The 21,227-nt window shown below is 37.4% G+C and overlaps 1 protein-coding gene and 1 long non-coding RNA gene across 5 annotated transcripts in view; one reads left to right on the top strand and one right to left on the bottom strand.

The window, feature by feature from the left end:
* Positions 1 to 19,498, top strand: part of LOC135170381 (uncharacterized) — a 35,357-nt gene extending 15,859 nt beyond the window's left edge. For 3 of the 4 annotated variants that reach the window (XM_064136153.1, XM_064136152.1, XM_064136151.1), the window contains exons 2-4: positions 12,681 to 12,967; positions 15,869 to 16,129; positions 16,803 to 19,498. In XM_064136153.1, the coding sequence (XP_063992223.1) occupies positions 12,800 to 12,967; positions 15,869 to 16,129; positions 16,803 to 17,249 (876 nt within the window). In that variant the 5' untranslated portion in view covers positions 12,681 to 12,799 and the 3' untranslated portion in view covers positions 17,250 to 19,498. Of the gene's footprint in view, positions 1 to 11,872; positions 11,997 to 12,680; positions 12,968 to 15,868; positions 16,130 to 16,802 lie in introns of those variants that run through there. The other variant, XM_064136154.1, reaches the window with a different exon arrangement.
* LOC135170383 (uncharacterized) lies at positions 2,668 to 5,408 on the bottom strand. Its single transcript, XR_010300376.1, has 3 exons — positions 4,820 to 5,408; positions 4,167 to 4,722; positions 2,668 to 3,004 (listed from the first exon to the last, which is right to left on the bottom strand). It is a non-coding gene; the product is annotated as an uncharacterized LOC135170383 (long non-coding RNA).
* Positions 19,499 to 21,227: the final 1,729 nt, after the last annotated feature.

Here is a 21,227-nt window from a genome sequence, read left to right as displayed (position 1 = left end):
CACAATCAGTCACTCGACACATTCACGAGATACGTTAATCGGTTTAATGGTGCACCCGACAACGATGGTAGAATATGTGGGTTACGCCTTCTTGGTACGAAGGACGAGGAGTGAAGTTGTGTGTGGGCACGTGGGGGTTGAGGATACTGATGGCTTCGATTTGTCGTGTGTCATCTTGACGTTTTTCATTCATTATATTTGTATCAATTATCGGATTTTCATGGAGATCGTTAAAATAAATTGATGATTTGCTGAGTACGCGCTGCGAATAGAATTATTTTTATTCATTTTAATTATAGACATAGTCACTAAGAGAAAAATATAGTTTTGTGAATCATATTTATTTTGGACAAACAATTGCTCGAAATTTCCATTGGAAAATCCGCTGTAAATTTTTGCCAGAAAAATATTTAATTGACAAAATTATATTTTTCTCTCAGTGTTGGAGTCAAATATTGTGTACGTCGTTATATATTCCAGATGATATTGTGTGCATAATTCGCCTGTTCACTCGAATAGTGATAAAACTATTAAATAATAATTTAGTCAGGTGTTTAGAAACAATTATCCACTGGACTTTTGTTAATCTTTTCAACACACGTGTGCACAATTAATATTCTGTTCATAATGTACAAAAAAAATGTGTACAATTCATCTTTTTAAAATTAATTTTTGTAAACAATATAAGGACATAGCATTTATTATTTTTGAATTAGTAAATTTATTTTCATTTTAAATGATGAAACAAAATTTTTTACTTGAGTTTCTTATTGTACACACAATAGAATGAAAGGGTACAACACGAGGTCTTAATGTGTCATGATCGAATAGGATGTATACATGGAAACGTGTAAAGGGATATAAATAGGTCCAAATCGTACGTGCCTCCCCCCCTCGTGCTCATCCCCTGCTTAAGGGTGCAGTAAATTAATTTAAGACGTGAATAAAATTCTCGAGTCTGTCAATTTAAGATGGCAAAGATGAAGTACTAAAACCAAACTGAATGTTTCGAAAAGAAAAGCCCGCGTGGGATGATTTAAGACACTGAGTCAACGTGTCTTAATTCAAGTGACGCCGAAACAGAAATTGAGGAATCTGACGATTGTCCACCAGAAATTCAATACTTGAATGTCTTAATTCAAGACATTAACTTAAACGTCTTAACTCAATAAGTCAACGCCTCTGTCAACCCTTTGATTTAAGACACTCCCCAGGACCTGAATATCATAACCTAAACCTCTTAAATCCGAAAACATCAGCGTCTCAAACAAAAAAAACAATGGCCTAAAGTGTCTTAATTTAAGACATGAACCCCACTCTCGTTAAATCCCTAATAATTTCATCAACAATTATTTCCACAAAATACAACATTTTTTAAAATTTAAGACATCTGTTTAAGACATGGGACAAAATGGGTCACTTTTTTAATCTCTCAAAGGAGAAAAAATGACACTTGTGGAAACCGTAAAAAAAGGGGGTGGAGGATGTAGAGTCTTCGTGTGCGTATAGAAAGTGAGGCAATGTTTAAATTACACGGCCGAGCTTTACGATGCCCTCGGCTCTGTCCCCCTCCCTCCCTCCCGCCCCCCTCAAAAATCCCTGTCCTATAACCGTCTACCGTAGCAATTACAGTGCCTACGGCTACGCGTCGCGTACGCACAGGTTTTTACAATACATCACACATTTCCGTAACGCCTTCGTGAAATGTCGGCACCTCTTGCCGACGCGTCACCTCCGACCGCAGGGACAGACCCGGGGGATAGTAAAAAAAAAATTTTTTTTTACTTGCAAATTGTCAATTGTGGGGAGTTGATTCATGAATACGTCTATGGGTTTGTGTGGGGCATGAATGGAGACACTTATGATTGGATGCGCACGGGTGAAACAATGGGTTGGGAGGGGAAGTGGTCTCGATTTTTTCTGGTCGATGATGTCTTCCATTATTCAGCGTGAAAAGTAGTGTCGTAGAGGTGTTTGAAAGAGGGTCCTAATTTAAGACATGTGTGAAAGGGTCTTAATTGGGATGTTTCCCCGTGCTGTGACTGGTCGGGATTGAAAGTAGTGATGAGGGTTTGTGTGGGACCTGTCAGTTGAAAGAACATTCGAAATTTGTAAATTTGGGGCGCCAAGTTGAGGTGTCTTAATTTAGGACATGACAGCCGTACCAATATTGATGATTTGTACGCAACCCCATAAATTCGGAGATGAATGAACGTGGGAAATGTCTCATTGTAGGACGGTAACTTGAGAGGTCTTAATTTAGGACATGATAACCAAGACTGAACATGAATGTAAAGTAAAACACAATTCAATGGATGTTTGTCTTCATTAAAATCTAAATTCTGTCTTGTCCATTCACTTACTCCCCTCAGACTGTCAGCCTAAAATCGATTTAAGACTCCAACATGTCCTAATTTAAGACCTAAGTTTTTCGTCAAAACGCGAAACCTCGTTGAAGTATTGAATTCACGCCTTAACCCATGCAAATTAAGACGATCTGGTACAACCCTCTGTACCAAAACGTCTTAATTTAAGACATCAGCCTGCTGTAGTCCCCATCCGTCCCCCACCTAAAATCACCGAGATCTCCGGCGCCTTCCGAGGCCACAGGCGCGTCCATTCATGCCTCTCTACAACCGTTCTTATCCATATCCACCCGCGCTACGATACACCATCAACTCAATGATAAACAGCAATCGATAATATCCCACCGACGCGTGTCCACGCCAGGTGCTATTATCCTATAAAACCCGGGGGATAAACAACCAGCAATTGAACCCACGATCGAAATCGTCCATATATCGATCACCGGTCGAAGAAAATCTTTCCTGCGAGGGTGGACAAACATGCGATTATCCCCGAGACATTAATTTTCAACTGCAAAAATTTCAAACTCACTTTTATTTTTATTGACATGTCTTTTTCCCTCGATAAACCCTGCGTCATGTCCACACTGACTTATTTGCTGTCCTCAATCCCTTTGTCGAATAATCCGCCGCTGAAACTGAAATGTCGGAAAATAATTTATGACAAAGTAGAAACTCTGGTCTTAAAGACATTTCAATTAAGTCACGGAGGGACAATAAATAAGACTCGAGTATTCTGACATGTCTTAACGTGTCAATTTGAGGCAAAGGTTTTAAAAAAGTCGATATAATCTCTCGATTTCAGCCATTACTTTTATTTCGGTTATTGAGGCAATAGTTGAGAGTGGGTTTAACGTCTTAAATTAAGATATGGCAAAATTTTTATTTATGCGACGCAACGATTATATGTTCAATATCCTCTACGATGCACCATATAATTTCCAGTTGTAAGTCAACAGCGATATGGATCAACTGATGTCATTTACGCTGGTCTTAAGCACCTGACGTCATAGTCCGTTTATAACCTGAGGTGACAATCCAAGAATTATAATAACAAAATTGCAACCTATTCTACCTATTTACCACTCTTTACAGCATCATGAAAACCGCTAACACAATGTGCATAATTTAATCATCGTCAATGATTTATTGGACGGCTGATAAATTTCCTACAAATTATTTAACATTCGTTTTATTGACGGCCGATCCTGGAGATCAGGGGTCAGTCCTTGAATGTGGTAATTCAAAACACAAGCAACTGGTGGTTTGTAACGCGCGCCCGCGCACCGGCGCCGATCATTGAACTTGGCTTGGGCTCACGTTCGCTCACACAAACCCAACAATCGCAGTGAATCAAAGTTGTCGGTGGTCAGGCACGATTCCGAGAGACTACTCCACCCACGATAGAATAGTCGATACTGTTTAATAATTCTACGCGGTATCGATTCAACACGATTTTTGTCGCGTTGGAATGAGAAGACTATTGGACAATTAAGACGAATATAGGAAATTTTTAGAAAATTATTGACAGGTTTTTGTGTTGAAATTGGGAAATTTTTATCGATTTCAAGTGCGAGAAAATGGGGGGGAGGGGATATTTTGAGAAATCGAGTGTTCTAGTGCTTCTGATGGAATTATATAATAATTCATGAAAGGGTTTGTTGGAAAATTAGAACACAGCTTTTTTGTTTATCTTCAAAAATCACTCGACAAGGTTTAGGACGTGTTTGAAAGAGTCTCCAGAAAAGGACTAATTTATGATTTGTTGTGTTTTGAACTTGAGAGCGTTGCAATCCTTACCACATGTGGAATTCAAGGGAAACTCTGTCCTCTGGAGTCCTAAACGTTCTCTTGTTTTTTCCCTTAATAAAGGGTTTTCAAATAGTAAGAATTCAGTCTCTGGACACCGGTCCTCTAGGTCAGTCGTGCCGTCCTCGTGCCAGTAATGAAGAGTTCTAGTGAGTTGAAGTAATTGACTGTGTTGCTACATTTATTTATATACTTTTACCCATATCCCAATAGGGTTTATTAGAAATGGGATAGTTCTAATGATTCTAAACGTGTGAATGTTATTTATTCACACATTTAGCATCATTTAACTTATTTTTTTTATTCTATATTTATTTATTTTTTTTTTTATTTTATACGCTCGAAAGGCACAACCGCTCCAATTCGTTTCCTTACAGGAACTAACTAGAAAGATTAAAGGGCCACAGCACCCAGGACCTGACGATTCATGTTAACAATAATCCCACTCAATTTGCTGAATTTTAAGTGAAACTTGAAGTCTCATGTTCTGTTTTCAAATTTCATTTACCACTCCATTGAAAACTTTCAATTCTGAAGTCAACTCTCCCTGAAATGAAAACATTTGAGTCATTAGCCTCATCATCAACTCACACTTTTAGTTTATTAAAATTATGAAAACTAATTACAGTAATTGCATCACAAACCACAAGTAAAAGAATCCAAAGATGAACCTACTCCGCAGATCTTCGCTCTTCGCCCCCTTCAACCCACCAACTGGACTGCCTCATCCCAAAAACTGATCCCAGACTTCTGTGCGACAAAAACAACATATTCCATTACACCTCAAAAAACTTTGACCCCCCAACTGGGGCCTAAAGCACCACAGGCCCAAAGGTCTTAATCCCAAACCTATACACACACACCACAACAAGTCAATGTTATCTCCCCCATAAAATAAACTGCCCCGTCATTAAGCCGTTTCGCCGTAAGCCATCAAAATCATCTGATCATCAACTCAAAGTCCCAAAGATGACACAAGTCCTCTTATACCGCAACTTGACGTCCTCCATCCAAACCCTTCCTTCAACTCATCGATTGTTCCTTATCCAACTTTCCTTCTACATCAGATAGACTCGTGTGGGCAGAAGGTGTTATACAGCGAATGAAACACGAAGAACAACGAGTCGTTCTGGCGTACGGATGAACGGATATCATCCTGGGCCCTTGTACAACCCGCGTCTTCGTTAATTCACAGAGGCAGCGGTTTTGCAGGTATATAAAAGGTCCCGAGGAGGCACCACCATCATCCCCCCTCCTCCCTCCTCCACCCTAGTTCGCGTCGCCGCAGTTTATGGGTGGGTTCTCCTGTATTCGATTTTCGGATACCCGCAGACGCAAAATGCAAATGTTGCCTGCGCGCGTCTACTAATCTGTCTGAAACATCCGCCGGCGATTTTAACGACCGACTACGACATATCGATTTTATTCGTTTTTTTCTTCTTCATATTTTCACTGCGGTAGTTTTTTTTCGGAGGAAACGAGAAAAGACTGATGAAAAGACAAAATCGCGTGGTAAAGTTGGTAGAAATGATCGGGTGTTGAATGGGGTTAAGATGGTAGAGTTAAGACGGCGCCATCTGGCGGTGGCGTCCCTGAATTAATCGGTAATTCTTCAAAGTATTATTTGGATTGACTCGGTGAATGGTCTGTCTCATCCCCAGGGTCAGTAATTATCCAAATATATCAAGATCTATTGCATAAAAATACAGATAACATTCACCTAATTGTTATCTATTTGTTTAACTGTACGAAAACCTAACTAATACCATCAAACACAATAACGAATTAGGAAAAGTTTCAAACCGCTCTTCGGAGCACATCAACTTTTCTTCGAAAAATTAATTGATAATCAATTAATTATTTATTTTTATTCAATTTTTTAACGTCAAGAGGGAACGAAGAGACGATCTTCCGTGTGGCTTACTCGGAGAAATCAATGACGCCCCTTTTCAGTATTCACTCAATTATTCAAGTTTACATTAACATTTTCATGCGCCAGTAACTAATGCCTTCATCCTACGGATACCATCGTAATTTGCTCATGCATTTACTTTGAAAGAATGCATGGTCGGAGTGGGTAATGCGAGTGTGGATATGCACTCGTGTCGCATATTGTTGGATGATAAAGAGGTGAATGGAGGATTGTTTAGAGGAATATTACATTGACTGGAGGGAGGAGGAGGAGGAGAGGATCGTGTCCGTGTCCCACTGATGTGCCTTTGTGGATAGAACATTCAAAGTGATAAACGTTACTGAGATTTGGTTGCAAGAGTTGGATTAATCGTGAGGACAAAACAGATGGTTTTGTCCTCAATTTAAGACGTAAGCCCCCTGATGTATGGATTGTATTCTAGTCAGTCGGGAAATTCCCATGTCTTAATGGTGGAAACAACTACGTCTTAATTGAATTTCTTAATGCATTTGGAAGAAGTCTTTATTAAGTCGCTTTGGGCGTTACCATGTCTTATGGGTGAAAACAACTGCGTCTTCATTGATGTGTTTAATCTATGTTAAATAAGTTTGGTGGGGAATTAGTGTGAACGTTCTCATGTCTTAAATATACACACAACTGTGTCTTAATCGAAGTATTTTACCGAACTGGAAGAAGTGTTTTCTTAAGTCGCTGCGGGTGTTCTCATGTCTTAAATACGAAAATATGGGTCTGAATTGAAGCGTTTAATCCATGTCAACTAGGTCTTGTGTTAACTTCTGATATACCCATGTCTTAATGCTAAAACCAACTGCCTTTTCATTGTAAAATTTGATTTATCCTAAATAATCATCATCATAGTTAAAGCAAAGTGTTCCCATGTCTTAAAGGTGGAGACAACGACGTCTCAACGTAAAATGTCGATCTAATGCTAGTCTTACGTTAAGACTAGCATTAGGTCAACGTAAGACTAGCATTAGGTCATGCATACAACGTTGATCCGCCTCGAAAACAAATAATTAATCCGTCCTAGCACTGATTTCTCCCAATTTTTCATACCGTCTCAGTTTTATTTTATGATCAAGTGTACATAGTACTTCGTGCAGTGTCCTCGAAGAGAATTTTTCAGTAAATATTGCATTACTGTCGCCGGGCTAAGCACAAAAACCCGCTGTACAAACAACCAAGAAACAACCGGGCACTCCACCATCGAGGACACTTCAATGTGAATATACTCATCTACGAACACAACGTACGACTTAACCTAACCTATACGAATGGATACTCATACAACACCGTATGTCAGGGGTTTATGTATGTCTACCCAGTCTCTGGGCCGGTTTACAACCACGTGTTTCGTCCACAAAGATATGTGGGACGCGTGCAACATCCTTATCCTTTCTTTTTCAATGTACTCCTTTTGACTATTTTCCATTCACCTTTTATTGAAAAATATGTGACACCGGTACAAACGCGTCTTCTCTGGTGACGCCACGTAATGTCGCCAAAGGTCTTGGGTGGATTAAAATGCAGCAGAAGGGCGGATCAATGTCTTAAATTAGGACATTGAACTGTCGTAAATTGAGCATTAAATTAATCCCTTTGAACGACGACAAACATTGAGTTTCCAATCGAGTTGACATGTCTTAATCCAAGACAACAAAAGCGGCTTTAATTAAGCCGTATCAACAGCTTAATTTAGAATTATTTGAGGGGGTGAATTAAGACAGATGAGTGTGGTATATTAAGACGATGATGAGGCCCCGAAATGGGGCGGATTAACATCTCAGATAATTCAGTTGTTTAAATTAAAAATTATCGAGGACTTTGATTAAGACATGTCAATGTGTTGATATTGAAAAAAAATTTTTTGCGAACCGTTTTGAGGGAACTTACGTTTGATATTTTGAATGAAGATGGAAGCCACTTGTTTTCCACTGCCAACGATGGTTTATATTGTTGTATACTGGGCCCTTTTTCCCTCATTCTCTCTCGCGAAAGAGCAATGGCTCGCCTGACGAAACGAAGGAAGCGAAGGTGGAGGTCTAATCACCACGCAATCACCGCTCCCGGTCAGGCCCGACCCCGGACCCGTTCCCAGAATAATGCGCCTCCCGCTCTGGGCCCTCAGGGCATTTCCCCCCTCCACCTCTCCTGTATACCGCGGTGCAAACGCAAAACCAACAATCTTCGTCCTTACTCACGCAGAAAAAGTACAAAAATTTTTTTAAAAATGAGGGGAGGGAGATGAAACATTCACTGGACACGCTCTCTGCACCCTTACCAACGGTCTTCACAGCCCCCTCCCCCCCTTTCCTACCCAACGCCACCCGCTTAACCGCAAATATTTGACCGGTGCCGACATCCGTAATGATCCGGTCCAATTTTCGGACGTTTATGTGCCCGAATTCCGAGTTCTCGGGTGGACAAATTGAATAAAGTTTTTGAAAGTTGGGAAATAAAGAAAATTATTGATATAATTGATGGATGGAGCGATGGGTTAATTAATTATTGTTTCGTGAGAATGTGTGGAAATCCCGATTTTTTATCATTTTTTAAACAAATTAGCACTTCCCGTGCAATGAATGAACCCAAATTACGATTTTTTTCCATTTTTCAATCAGTTCATAAGTAAATATATTTTTAATTATTTTTAATCGCGATAATAAATAATTAAATAGTGTTATCTGACGACTTCGATCCCCAAAAATTGGGATTTCAATTTTTTACGGCAACAAAAATGTTAATTTTTCGATAAGATATTCTGTTAATTTCTGGTTTTTCAAATTTTTTTGAAAAACAAAAACGACGATTAAATTCAGGAAAAAATTGCGATTCCAAATGTCATCGAATTTTCCAAAACTTCTGATACTCCCGAAACCCCCGAATTTACTGAAAGGGCGGAGCTACCTTAAGACACCTGGCGCCCCCTTCTCTCATTCCACGCGGCATCTTAAATTTATCCATAAATTTGTGCGGGTAATCCAGGTAATAAAACGATCCTGGAATGACTTCTTAACTCACTACGTACATGCCTCCCCGCAGTACCGGCATAAAACTGGGAAACCGGCATCAAGCAGTCTATGCGCATGCGCTGTACTTTGATACGAGTTGGTAATAAATGATGCCTCTCGTTTTCACGGGAGTGCGACAGGGGACGAAAACATCGATGATGCCTGTTCACGCGTGACACGCGTGACGGAATTGTTACGACATGGGTGTCCTGCTGGGTTAACGTCCGTGTTAATACACGCACTCGTGCTGTTAATTCGCGTGTTAATTGCTCACACGTGTGGTCTATGGTGACGATGCAGCAGATTTTTAATCGCGCAGCTGAATGAGAGTATTGGGATATGGGTAAAAGTATATAAATAAATGTAGCAACACAATTAATTACTTCAACTAGAACTCTTCATTACTGGCACGAGGATGGCACGACTGACCTAGAGGACCGGTGTCCAGAGACTGAATTTTTACTATTTGAAAACCCTTTATTAAGGGAAAAAACAAGAGAACTTTTATGACTCCAGAGGGCAGAGTTTCTTTTGAATACCACATCTGGTGAGGATCAGAATGCTGTCAAGTTCGGAGGCCAACAGATCATAAATTAGTCCTTTTTTGGAGACTTTCAAACACGTCCTAAACCTTGTCGAGTGATTTTTGAAGATAAACAGAAAAGCTGTGGTCTAATTTTCCAACAGAGAAAGTCAATGTTCACGTTCTCATTCAATGGCCAAAAAGAAAGGTCTTAAATGGAAAATTAATCCATTTTAAGTGGCTTAACGTGAGGTAGTTAGTTGTGGGATTAAATGGCGAAAGTGATTTTTAAAAAGTTTGTGGGTTATGAGCCTAAATTCTAGGGTATAGAATTATCATAGTCTATTGTAGGAATTCTGGTGCTGGTACCAGAAACGAACTATCAATGTGGACCGGGCCCTTGGATTCAGAGGAATTCACGTGTTAGCACCGGAATTTTTACCAGATATTGCAGGAATGTTTTAAAAAAAAGTCATTAACATTGAATTGTTAACACTGGACATTTGCTGGGTTCAATAATAATTGTTTACTGTAATACTACAAAAATTTCAAGTCTCTGTCGTAAAAATTCTGTTGCTGACACCAGAAAATTGAGCTTTCAACCTGGACTTCGCCCTTAGACTGGAACAAATTCATGTCCCAGGACTAGAAATATTACTAGACATTGCAGCAATGTTTAAAGACAAAGTCATTAACATTGAATTGTTAACCCTGGACATTTGCTATATTCAACAATAATTTTTTGCAGTAAAATTCCGAGTCTCTGTCGTAAAAATTCTGGTGCTGGTACCAGAACTTGAGCTCTCACCCTGGACTTCGCCCTCAGATTCAGACAAATTCCCGCACCAACACCAGAATTTTTCCTAAACACCACAGGAATTTTTCGCGGTAGATCAAAAAAAAAAATCGCAACCGAAAATTTTTTTCTCCGAATAAAATCATCCTCTCAATTAAAACAGTTCAAACTCTTCTGCGATTGACGTCATACCTCATAAATTTTTCTCAATAATTAATGATCATGGACTTTCTCATTGCGTAGGTTTTCATTAGTAACCGCGATTGAATGAAAAAATCATCGGGAATTAAATTCAATCGGAAAATTAACAACTTCCGTGGACAATAATTCGTTAAATCGACAGTTGAAAAATTGGAGTAAAATCTCGAGAAATGAATGAATTACACCGAGGAAGTGGATGGAGTTTCGATGGTTGTCCATTGGAGGAAGTTGCCCGCCGGGGTATTTAATTGCACAATAAATCGTGATTCTCCGATTTGCAACCTATTTCCTACTGCGGGGGCGGCTTCATCGCAAATCCGCGTGGGTGATACACACGGAGGATTTTAGTTTATACATGTAGCCAATACCCACACGTGAATGCAATTCTGCCGGGTGTGAAAGTCGGAAGAAGCTCGTGTTATTTTCTTTACCATACAGGGCACCGCCTCTCGTCTTATATTGACTGCAAAAATTGATTCCGGAGGTCAATCATTCACTCATCTCGCAGACGATGGAGAATCGATAATTCATTTTTTATTATGTGGGGAAGTGACAGGTGGTGATGAACGAATTGTCAATATTTTTGGAAATATCCCAGGAAATGATTGATATGATTTTTTGATTAATCATTCATTGAAAGTAAACGACAGAATTAACGATTTGGGGGTCTGGTTCATTTGAATTTGGGACTAGAAACGAAACTAAAAAGGAAACTAGAGGTTAATTTATTAATTAGGGAAAAGGGGATTAATTTGATGAGCACAAGAATCGATTTTAATTCGCAACTTTGCGAGTAAATTCAAAATGTTTATTGTTTGATAATTTAAAAATATATTTGTTATGTCTTTCAAGTTTTTGATGTTCATCGACGTTAATTGAAATTTAATTGGTTTATTATTTTATCGATTTTTCCAATCAATTTGAATTTTTTCAATTAATTTGAATGGATTTTCGAAATTCAATGAACGATAGTTTTAATAATTTGATTCGAAATTTTTCTGACAGAATTCAAAGCTTTAAAAAATGTCATTAAAAACTCGTTTAATTTGTGTAAAAACTGGTGTTTTTTGAAAACCACAATTTCGTGTTTTTTGAATTGGGCTTCAAATGACTACAATTTGTTTTTTTCGCACTTCAGTTGATAATTATCCAGCAGTGATTAGAAAACACGAAAAAAAAACAATTAGAAAATCGTCAACGCATCAACAACCGATCAAAATCCCCAAGAAGAGATTGAAAATTATCAATTCATACGCCATCCCGTCTACCCCACTCCAGACGTCTCCCCTGAGCCCCGGATCACATCAACATCTGCAAATACTTTGCAATAAAAAAAAACTGAACGACTTGCCCACAGGTATAACACTATCAGCATCACAAAATTTAAGAAACCACGCGGTGATGACATAAAGATACGGAAATATCACGCGTGAGACCCTAATTTATGCATAAGCACACCCCCATGCTTACGAAATCGGGGTAGAGTACCGTAATTTCGGTACCGCAAAAGCGTTACTCCGGAGCACAGTAACGACATAAAATAAATTACGTGATAATTATTCATAGGAAAATAACGTTCCGCTCGATTTTACGCACATAATTACAAAGTCTTTATTTTTATGGCTCTATAGTTATGATTCGCCGACAAAATCTGTTGAAATGTTGTTTTCAATGGATATAAAAATATCTCTATATAATATATAATATATAATATACATCAAATAGTTAGAAAAATATAATTTTCTTGAAATTACAAACATTTTCTCATAAATAATTAATTACCAATCAATTTTTGATCATAAAAATCATTTGATCAGAGTCATAACACATTTATTCACATTGACATTAAATTGTTTAAATTATTTAATATAATTTATTTATTTATGAAAAAATACTTCGACTTGAAAAGTGATGCGAATGATCCTCTCAATATTCATGATTTTTATAGAATTTTCTCATACAATTTTCGGTAATAAATATTAACAATGATTAAAAGGATATATCAATAATAATAATGGATTATGTGATTTAATATTTACAGATCCGGTAGCACAAACGGCTACCCTGACGAGCCTGGCGTTGTTCCTGAGCTCAGGATTGAGTGGGGCATCGGCAGCTCCTCAATACGGCCTAAGTTTTGGGGACATCGAGGGCCATCCGATGGAACCCTGGGAGCAACCCTGTGGCACCCCCTTGGGTGCGGCATTGAAACGATCACCCCAACGGCACAGCGTTCATCGTGCCTTAAAACGCGTTCGAACTCAACTTCGAGTTGCTCAAAATCATTTCAGAAAGGACCTGAAGGATGTTCACGACATTTATTCGAAGGTACGTCTCATGCCCTTGGTGATTTTAATGATAATATTTTTGTTAAGATTATTTTTTTAGTTAATTTATGGTATCATTTTTTGGATAATTTTTATGGTTCAATAGGAAATGTCTATAGGTCGAATTTAGTGAGACATTTTTCAAAATCAAAGATAGGGGTGGGGGGATGGGGGGAAGGTGGGTTGAATTTAGAAAATTGCCTCTTAAAATTTTAATTTTAATTATTTTAATTTAATTATTTAATTATTATTTAATTCTTTTATTTTAATTCTAAGAGGTTTTCGGATATGTTGAAGTAGTAGATAATTTGTTGGACAATTTTGGCTGAATTTTTGGGCGACAAATAAATTTTAAAAAATCACGATCTGCAACTAGCGAATGATGATAGTCTTAAACTGCTCGTCTTAAATTTCAAGATGTCCAAAAATGACTTGAGCCATTGATATCAGCACGGAGATAAAAGAGCCATTATTTTCAAAACAATTGTCCAGCCTCTCGGCACCTTATGGCGCCTGAAAATACTGTCAACTGAGATATTGTTTAGTCTATATGCCTGCAAGTCAAGCAGTTGTGCCGTATGCTCCGCATTTCCACGCGTATCTATTACAAAAGCTTCTCCATTATCCCACGTCGATTCAACACTACACCTGATGACTTTTTAAACAACACGAGCATTGTATGCTAGTGCCATATCCCTTCAAATTCCTGCCATTGTCCAGACTTGTTGACGAGTAGATAGTCCCCTCGCATGTTCAGCCACCGCGAGTGATAGTGAAAAACTACGACTTTTGGTGCCAAACTAGTCCTAAATTTCCCCTAATTTACTAGTCCCAACTTGTCCTAAATAGTCCTAGTCTAGTCCAGCTAGGACTAGTCCTAACTAGCCCTAAATTTTTTCTAATTTATCAGTCCCAACTAGTCCTAAATAGTCCTAAATAGTCCTACTCTAGTCTAGTTAGGACTGGTCCGAACTAGTCCTCAATTTCTTATAATTTACTAGCCCCAACTAGTCCTAAATAGTCCTAGTCTAGTCTAGTTAGGACTGGTTATAACTAGTCCTCAAATTTGTCCTAATTTACTAGTCCCAACGAGTCCTAAATAGTCGTAATCTAGTCTAGTCTAGTTAGGACTGAACTTAACTAGCCCAAACTAGTATAATTTACTAGTCCTAACTAGTCTTAAATAGTCCTAGTCTAGCCTAGTTAAGACTGATCCTAACTAGGCCTAAATTTCTCTTAATTTAAGACACCACTATCACAAATGTGTCCCATCAACAATCATCGGCTGTTAAATTCTCATGTTCCTATTAAAATTGTTTTCATATCATTTTTTTATGTAAAAAAGACATGACATCTGTAATCGATTAATCGAAAATGGCGGCCATAATCGAAACATGGCCGTAAAAGTTAAAAATGCGAAGCAGACGTCAATGCCACGGTGACGCTAGTGTAAAGGGAAAGGGGCACCTGGGCAGCGCCATATTTCGATCGCTCGAATCGAAATATCGCAATCGAGATGTCGAAACTCGAAATAGCTCGAAAATCGTGATAAGTAGCGTCGCAATTCCGACAGATAGCATTGCTAATAGACCGTTCGATAATCGATTTTTTATAATCGATTAGTGGAAACATGAACATCTGTAGAGGAAATAAATTATCAGCAATGGATTTATTTCCATAAATTTTTTCTGAGTCACCTCATTGTGTGCAAAATAATCTATAATTTGTAATCTTATCTCAATAATTTATTATCTCACTCGAATAATTAATGCGAACGCAATGGAATTAATTTTAGAGATTGGAAATACCTCAAATATACGGAAACAAACGTTTGAGAGATTAAAAGAGAAAGGTCTTTATTTCGAAGACAAGTTTTCCTACTGCTATCGCCGATCAATCGACTATTTACTTTATTACCTTATCTTCTTAACTCAGGAAATTATTTTTTGCCGCGATCTCCGCGCGCGACTGGAGTGATAACATGAAAAAACATGAGATAAAATAGTCTTGAGAAGCCGATAATCGCGGAGAGAAATATTCGGAAAAATTACGGAACTCCCGGTTCGCTCACCGATTACGCAATCAGTCGGGAAATTTTAGCTGTCAAGATCATGATTTTTTCCGGATGATCAAGAACAAAATGACGGAATGACGGATGACGGATGTTTAGAACAATTCTAGTGATAAGAAATATGGTAAAATTTCCAATTTTACGAGAAAAAATCGGAAAATTGGAGAATTTTACGGAAAAAAATCGTAAAATTGGAAAATTTTATGGAAAAAATTCTGTAAAATTTTACCGAGAAAAACCCGCCTGTTCTGAGTTCTGTAAAATTTTCCAATTATATGGGAAAAATTTTGTAAAATTTTCCAATTATACGGAAAAAATTTCTTGGTTCGTGAATTATTGTGGATTATTTTTCCCACCCAAATTTCAGCCAATAGAATTGCACCATTTGTTGATATTTTGTATAGCCTACCTCGAATATCAGCGATAATTTTTTGAATATTTTGGTAAACAAACGACACTTAACCAAATAAACCTCTTTTCATGTCATGGCACAATTCTCTTGGCCGAAATTTGGATAGGAAAAATAATCCCCTGAATACCACTCGAGCTTCAAAATTATAGAATATTTCCCTTAGGTTCCCTGCATACAAATGAAGTCGTCAAGTTTTTCAGGAAAAATCACTCGTGCTTCGCACTCGTGATTTTTTAGCCTGAAAAACTTGACTCCTTCATTTGTTTGCAACGAATCTATCGGGAAATATTCGATAATTTTGAACCACTTGTGGTATTATATGTGAGAATTTATTGAAATTTTTATTGAATATTTCCTTTCGTGATTGCAGCATCGATCTGAATGACAGTATAAATATTAACGTCGTATTACGTCCACAGGTTTATAAAGTGCTGAAGGGGCAATACCACATGACATGGCTACCGAAGAACCAGCTGGAGTGGTATCACACTGAATTGTGGTGTAAGGAGAAGAGCAAAAAGGCCGAGCACGCGTTACCGAGACTTCACGATGCACTCCAGAGGTTCGCTATCACGTTTCATTCACTCAGGAAATTTCGATTGAAGTCCAATATCGATGCCGAACGAACGATCAACAGGCGAAATGAGATTATCGGGGGAATGCAGAACGAAGTGTTGAGGGTGAGAAATAATTTTTGACATTTTAAGCGAAAATCCGGACTGAGTTCAATTTTTTCAACGAGTTAAGAATATTTACCAAACGGTCGACAAATTTCGATGATTGATACGGTAATTTTTGAAGCAACCCCCATTTTCCAATCTCTCCCGTTAAGTTGTAAAGGGGGAGAACATCAATTTCTTAAATCCGATCAGAAAAACACATAAAAATATGTTATTTTAGGTGAAAAAAATATCAGATTTTTACTTTGTTCTCTTAACTTTAGGGAAAAATCTGTAGAATAAAAAAAAACAATTGGTGAAGAGGAAAAAAAATTCAGGGTCAGCACCGAAAATTTTATTGGCTTTAATGTAATATTTGTTCCAACTTTTTCGGAAATTTTTCCAGAATTTTCGGAAATTTTCTTGATATTCTTAGAAATTTTTCATTTATTCTCAGAAATTTCCCATATTTCTACAAAATTTTCCATCTACTCTCAGAAATTTCCCAGATATTTTAAGAAATTTTTCCCAAATTTAATATTGACAGCGTTAAATTTTCTCCCACCCAAAATTCGATTCACTTCACCCCAAAATGATAACTAAAAAATTGAAATTGATTGAAGTCCCTGATTTCTGTTGCTGCACGCGAACCCCCTCCCCTCGCACAACTTAATTTATTTGTTCTCCTCCTCAGATGCTCTGCGAAGTAGAAACAGCAATCTTGAACCTCGGTCTTCAACTCCCGGTTGTGCACAAGGCGAAAATTGTCACGGAGAGTCCGGACTGGGCGACGGAGGGAGACCTGACCCTCATGCTTATTCAGGACTGGGGAGTCCTTCGACTTTATCAGGCGTTTTTAAACGACTGGACTCGTGCATTTCGCAACGCCACAGCCACGGGCCCCGGTACATGCGATCCCAAGACTGTTAAGCCACTGTCTGCTTACCGTCCGAAGCCGAAAAATCCGAAGAAAGTTGTGCGCATGAAGGCGAAACGACCGCCTCAAAACAGGAAGAAAAATCCAAACGGTCAATTTAGGAAACGAAATGGCGTGGGACCCAGTGAAGAGGGCCTGAATGCCCGACGACGTGGGATGAGACGGAGGCTCATGAGAAATCGACGACGAAAAATTGTTCAGTGAATTTTTCCATTTTTTTACACTTCAATTATAAACCATAAACTCGCGAATGAAAATCATCAATTATTTATTTCATTTTTTCACATTCATTTGAGGTGTCTTAAGACCCAAAATGTACTTGATCATTCGATTTTCATTTTTTCAAGAATTAATTAAAGATTTAAGTGAATCGCTGGTTGAGGCGAAAGCTCCTGAACAAATAGTTCGTCAAAAGTTGATTCACAAAAAATAATTTAAAAAAAATAGCTCAGGGAGAAATATTCGGTGGAAAAGCACCCTAAAGGGAGAGAAATATTCGGTAAATATTACCGAACTCGAAGTTCGCTTATCGATTACCAAATTGACTGAGAATCTTTACGTGAAAATATCGGAATTTTTTACTGACGATTTAGATGAAAATTACGAAAAATTCAGAAAAAATTGCGGGAAAGCTCCGGAAATTTTTCGGAACCGCAATTTGGTCTCGAAACATTGAAAAAATACGTAATTTGGAATTTCATTGGTTGAATATGTCTCTCAGTACAAGGAAAAAACAACCGATGGACAGAATAATCTCCGGAAAAATACCAGATTTCGGAAAATATTTTCCTATTTTTCCATAAGCTATTTTTTCAAGATCTATTATTACTAGACTATTTTTTCCGGCAATTATTCCCCTCCCGAGCACGACAAGAAATGTTTGTGGTGTGAAGGGGAGGAAAATATTTTGAGAATAATTCAGAGGACGAAAACTTCCATGACATTTAAGACATAATTAAGTCATTCTTGGTATCGCAATTCAAAAACTTGAGACGTATTTGTTAAATAGAGAATTTTGGATTCTGACGACTACGTCGTGCTGTCATATTTGCATGTCTTAAATTGACACGTCTTATAGCACTTGTCCTATTTTTTAAGACGTGAAAAATTTGGATAACTAACAAACCCATTAGTCTCTTCGTCTGAACAGAAATTTTCCCTAAGATGAAACGACATGAACGTCTTTTCTGGTTTTGAAATGTGAAAATAATAATAAGACGCGTCTTTTGCCTATTTACAATCTAAATAAACTATTCGAATTAAATTCAATAATCAGGGTATCTAAACCATCCACGGACTTGAGACCAGTATTATAAAAATGCTATTTAAGAGTTAGAAGCAGTATTACAATGCAGCAAATGTCTCCATCAACGAATAACAATTTGCAACATTAACACAGAGTAAAAATTCCCGGAAAAAGTACGTGACTAGTCACGTAATAGTGCACCAAATAATCATTCCAATAATTTTATCAAAATTCACATTAAAAAATACGAGACAAAAATTAAAAGTTTATCATTCCCTCCGGAAAATTTACGGTACCATCAGTCATTTTTTTTCACCTCGTAAAATTTCCAGAATTTTAACTAAAAATTACTCACTTTCTCCTGACGAAGAAAGTACTTTTGACAGTTGTAAACACATGACCTTGACAGCCGTGTTGACACATCGCCAGTGTCTTGAAGGTGAAGGTCAACACAATAACAATAACAAACGTCTAGCGTATGGGTCAGAGCCTCGCTTGACATGTCAGAGGTCTTGAGTTAAATATCGTTTGGATAAAAAAAATGGTACCGTAAATTTCACGGAACTTCTCACGTACTTTTTCCAGTATTTTTTCCCTTCGTGCAGAGGACAAGTTTCCCGTGTAAAAAAATAGACACTTGTAAATACTGAGTATTTCACTCTCATCATGTGCCTTTTGCGGTTAATTCCATGTTCCATATGTAACTCGGATGAAATAGGAAAAATTATTTATTTGTTTTAGCTTTAACGCGCGGCACAGGCGAGCTTAAAGTTATTAGCTGTGATATTGTGAACATAAGATTTTTCATTAATGTTATTTTCTAAGGGATTTTTACACTAAATTCTAATCGATTAACTGAGGTTTTTGGAATCTCGGAGGGTCTCGTTAATTTTCACTGAGAACTTCAGTCTCTTTTCTGCTGATGCGTTACTGGAGAGATAAATTTAAAGAAAAAAACATTTTTTTATTTATCGACTGATAAGAACACTCCATTCACAAACCGTGACAATTTTTTAAGCATTCGATGGGTGATATTCATTTTTTAATGAATATTTCCGTCTTCTAATTGCGAGTGAAATGAATTTAGAATAGTATTTTATAAATTTATTGTAATGTATTTTTTACCGATTTTACTGATAGTGTATTTATTGGGCATACACGCATACTTATTTGTATTATGATAAACTATTTATTATACCACGTTACCATTTCGTAAATTAATTTGTGGATTTATTTACCCGTCTGAGCCATCCTATTCCCGGAATTTCATTTTTCTTTCATTTTTTTTGGTTTCGTCGTTTTTCAGGTGAGGAAAATGGCAAAATAATTTCAATGAACTCTAGTTATTTAATTATATATATCAGGGGGCTATGAGGCAGGCGCTGGGCGGATTTTACAATCACCAATATCCATGTGCGAGGACCTGCGCGATACATCGCACGAAATTATTACGGAAACGAGATTATAATCAACTGAGAGGAACATTATTTCTTCGGAGGAAATTGAGAGTGACGGAAGAATGATTTTTATTCAGATGATTTTTTGTGAGAGAAAATTTTTGCAAAATTTTTATTCCCAAAGATTCAGTTGAAGAAACTAGAAAAAAATTACTGAATTTTGGTAATTAATGTGTTATCAATATTTATGTATTGATCACTAGAAATAATTAGAAATGTTTGACATCTTGCGGGGAATATTAATAACTTTTTAGTGAGTTATATTTATTTGAATTAAATCAAATGGCGAGTGGAGTTATTTGTACTGATGACATGAATGCTTCGATGAGTAAATTGATTGAATGAAATGATATCAATCGTTCAATTGATCTTCTCACGGCGGGAAAAATTCCGTAAAAATTACGGAAGTCACTGGTCGCTCACCGATTACGGAATTGACTGGGAAATTTGACGCGACAGTATCGTAATTTCTCACAGTCGATTCAGCTGTGAAGTTACGGAACTTTCAGGAAAAATTTCATGACGGTTCGGTAAAATTACCGACAACGGTATTTTACTCTAGAATTACGGAAAAGAGTAAGTTTTATTTTTTCCAATCAAATCTGTCTCAGAGACGCGGTAATTGTTGGTTCACTTTCGTTTGAACATTTTCAACCTGTCAGTTGCCAGGTGACAGTTGATCCAGATGAAATTCTCCAGATGAAATTCTTGCATTTACTTGAGGGAGTCACAAATTAAATATTAATTACGACCATCGTTGGGGATCTGTATAAGTGATATAATAACAATTTACTGGAAAATTATTTGTGATGATCTTTGCAGTCAGAAAATCGATGCGTTACATTACCGTCATTTTTAGGTGAATCAACGTCATCTAAAAATGGCTATGTCACGTCACCCTTTAAAACAAACTAATTAATTTATCCCACCTCAATTTTTGTTTCTCATTTCTAATATTTTACGTCAAGTGAATATTTTTGCGGTTAAAAACGACTGTTTATTTCATCCGAACGAAGAATTCATCAGTTTTAGATGAATTTAATACCATGAAATGATCCTTTGAATCGATTACTCAGAACAAAAACATTTAAACTGAAATGAGCAGAAAAATTGTTGCTAAAATGTCTGAGTGGGTCGAACCCAAAATAAAAAACGACCGAAAATTTAATTTCAAATCGCGAAACAGAAAATGATTCCCTCAATTTTTATTCTTCAAAAAACACATTCAATCTAAATTCTAGAGGATTCCCCCTAAACACTTCTCACTGTCAACAATCAATAACCGCCTCCAACAATAAATAATTAAAAATCATTCCAATAATTAACAAAAACGTTCCAAAAAAAAAACTAAAATTTCCGACTTTTTACAACAACTAAACGGCCCCAACCACCAAATCATCCTACCAGGAGTCCATATACCGATGCTGACATCCCCATCAAGTGGTCGCCCCTCCCCCTCCCCCCAATCACCCCCCTTTC

Source organism: Diachasmimorpha longicaudata, chromosome 17 (assembly GCF_034640455.1).
Source record: "Diachasmimorpha longicaudata isolate KC_UGA_2023 chromosome 17, iyDiaLong2, whole genome shotgun sequence".
NCBI lineage: Eukaryota > Metazoa > Arthropoda > Insecta > Hymenoptera > Braconidae > Diachasmimorpha > Diachasmimorpha longicaudata.
The sequence above is the reverse complement of the archived record's forward strand: the minus strand, read 5'-3'. Positions and strand labels throughout refer to the sequence as shown.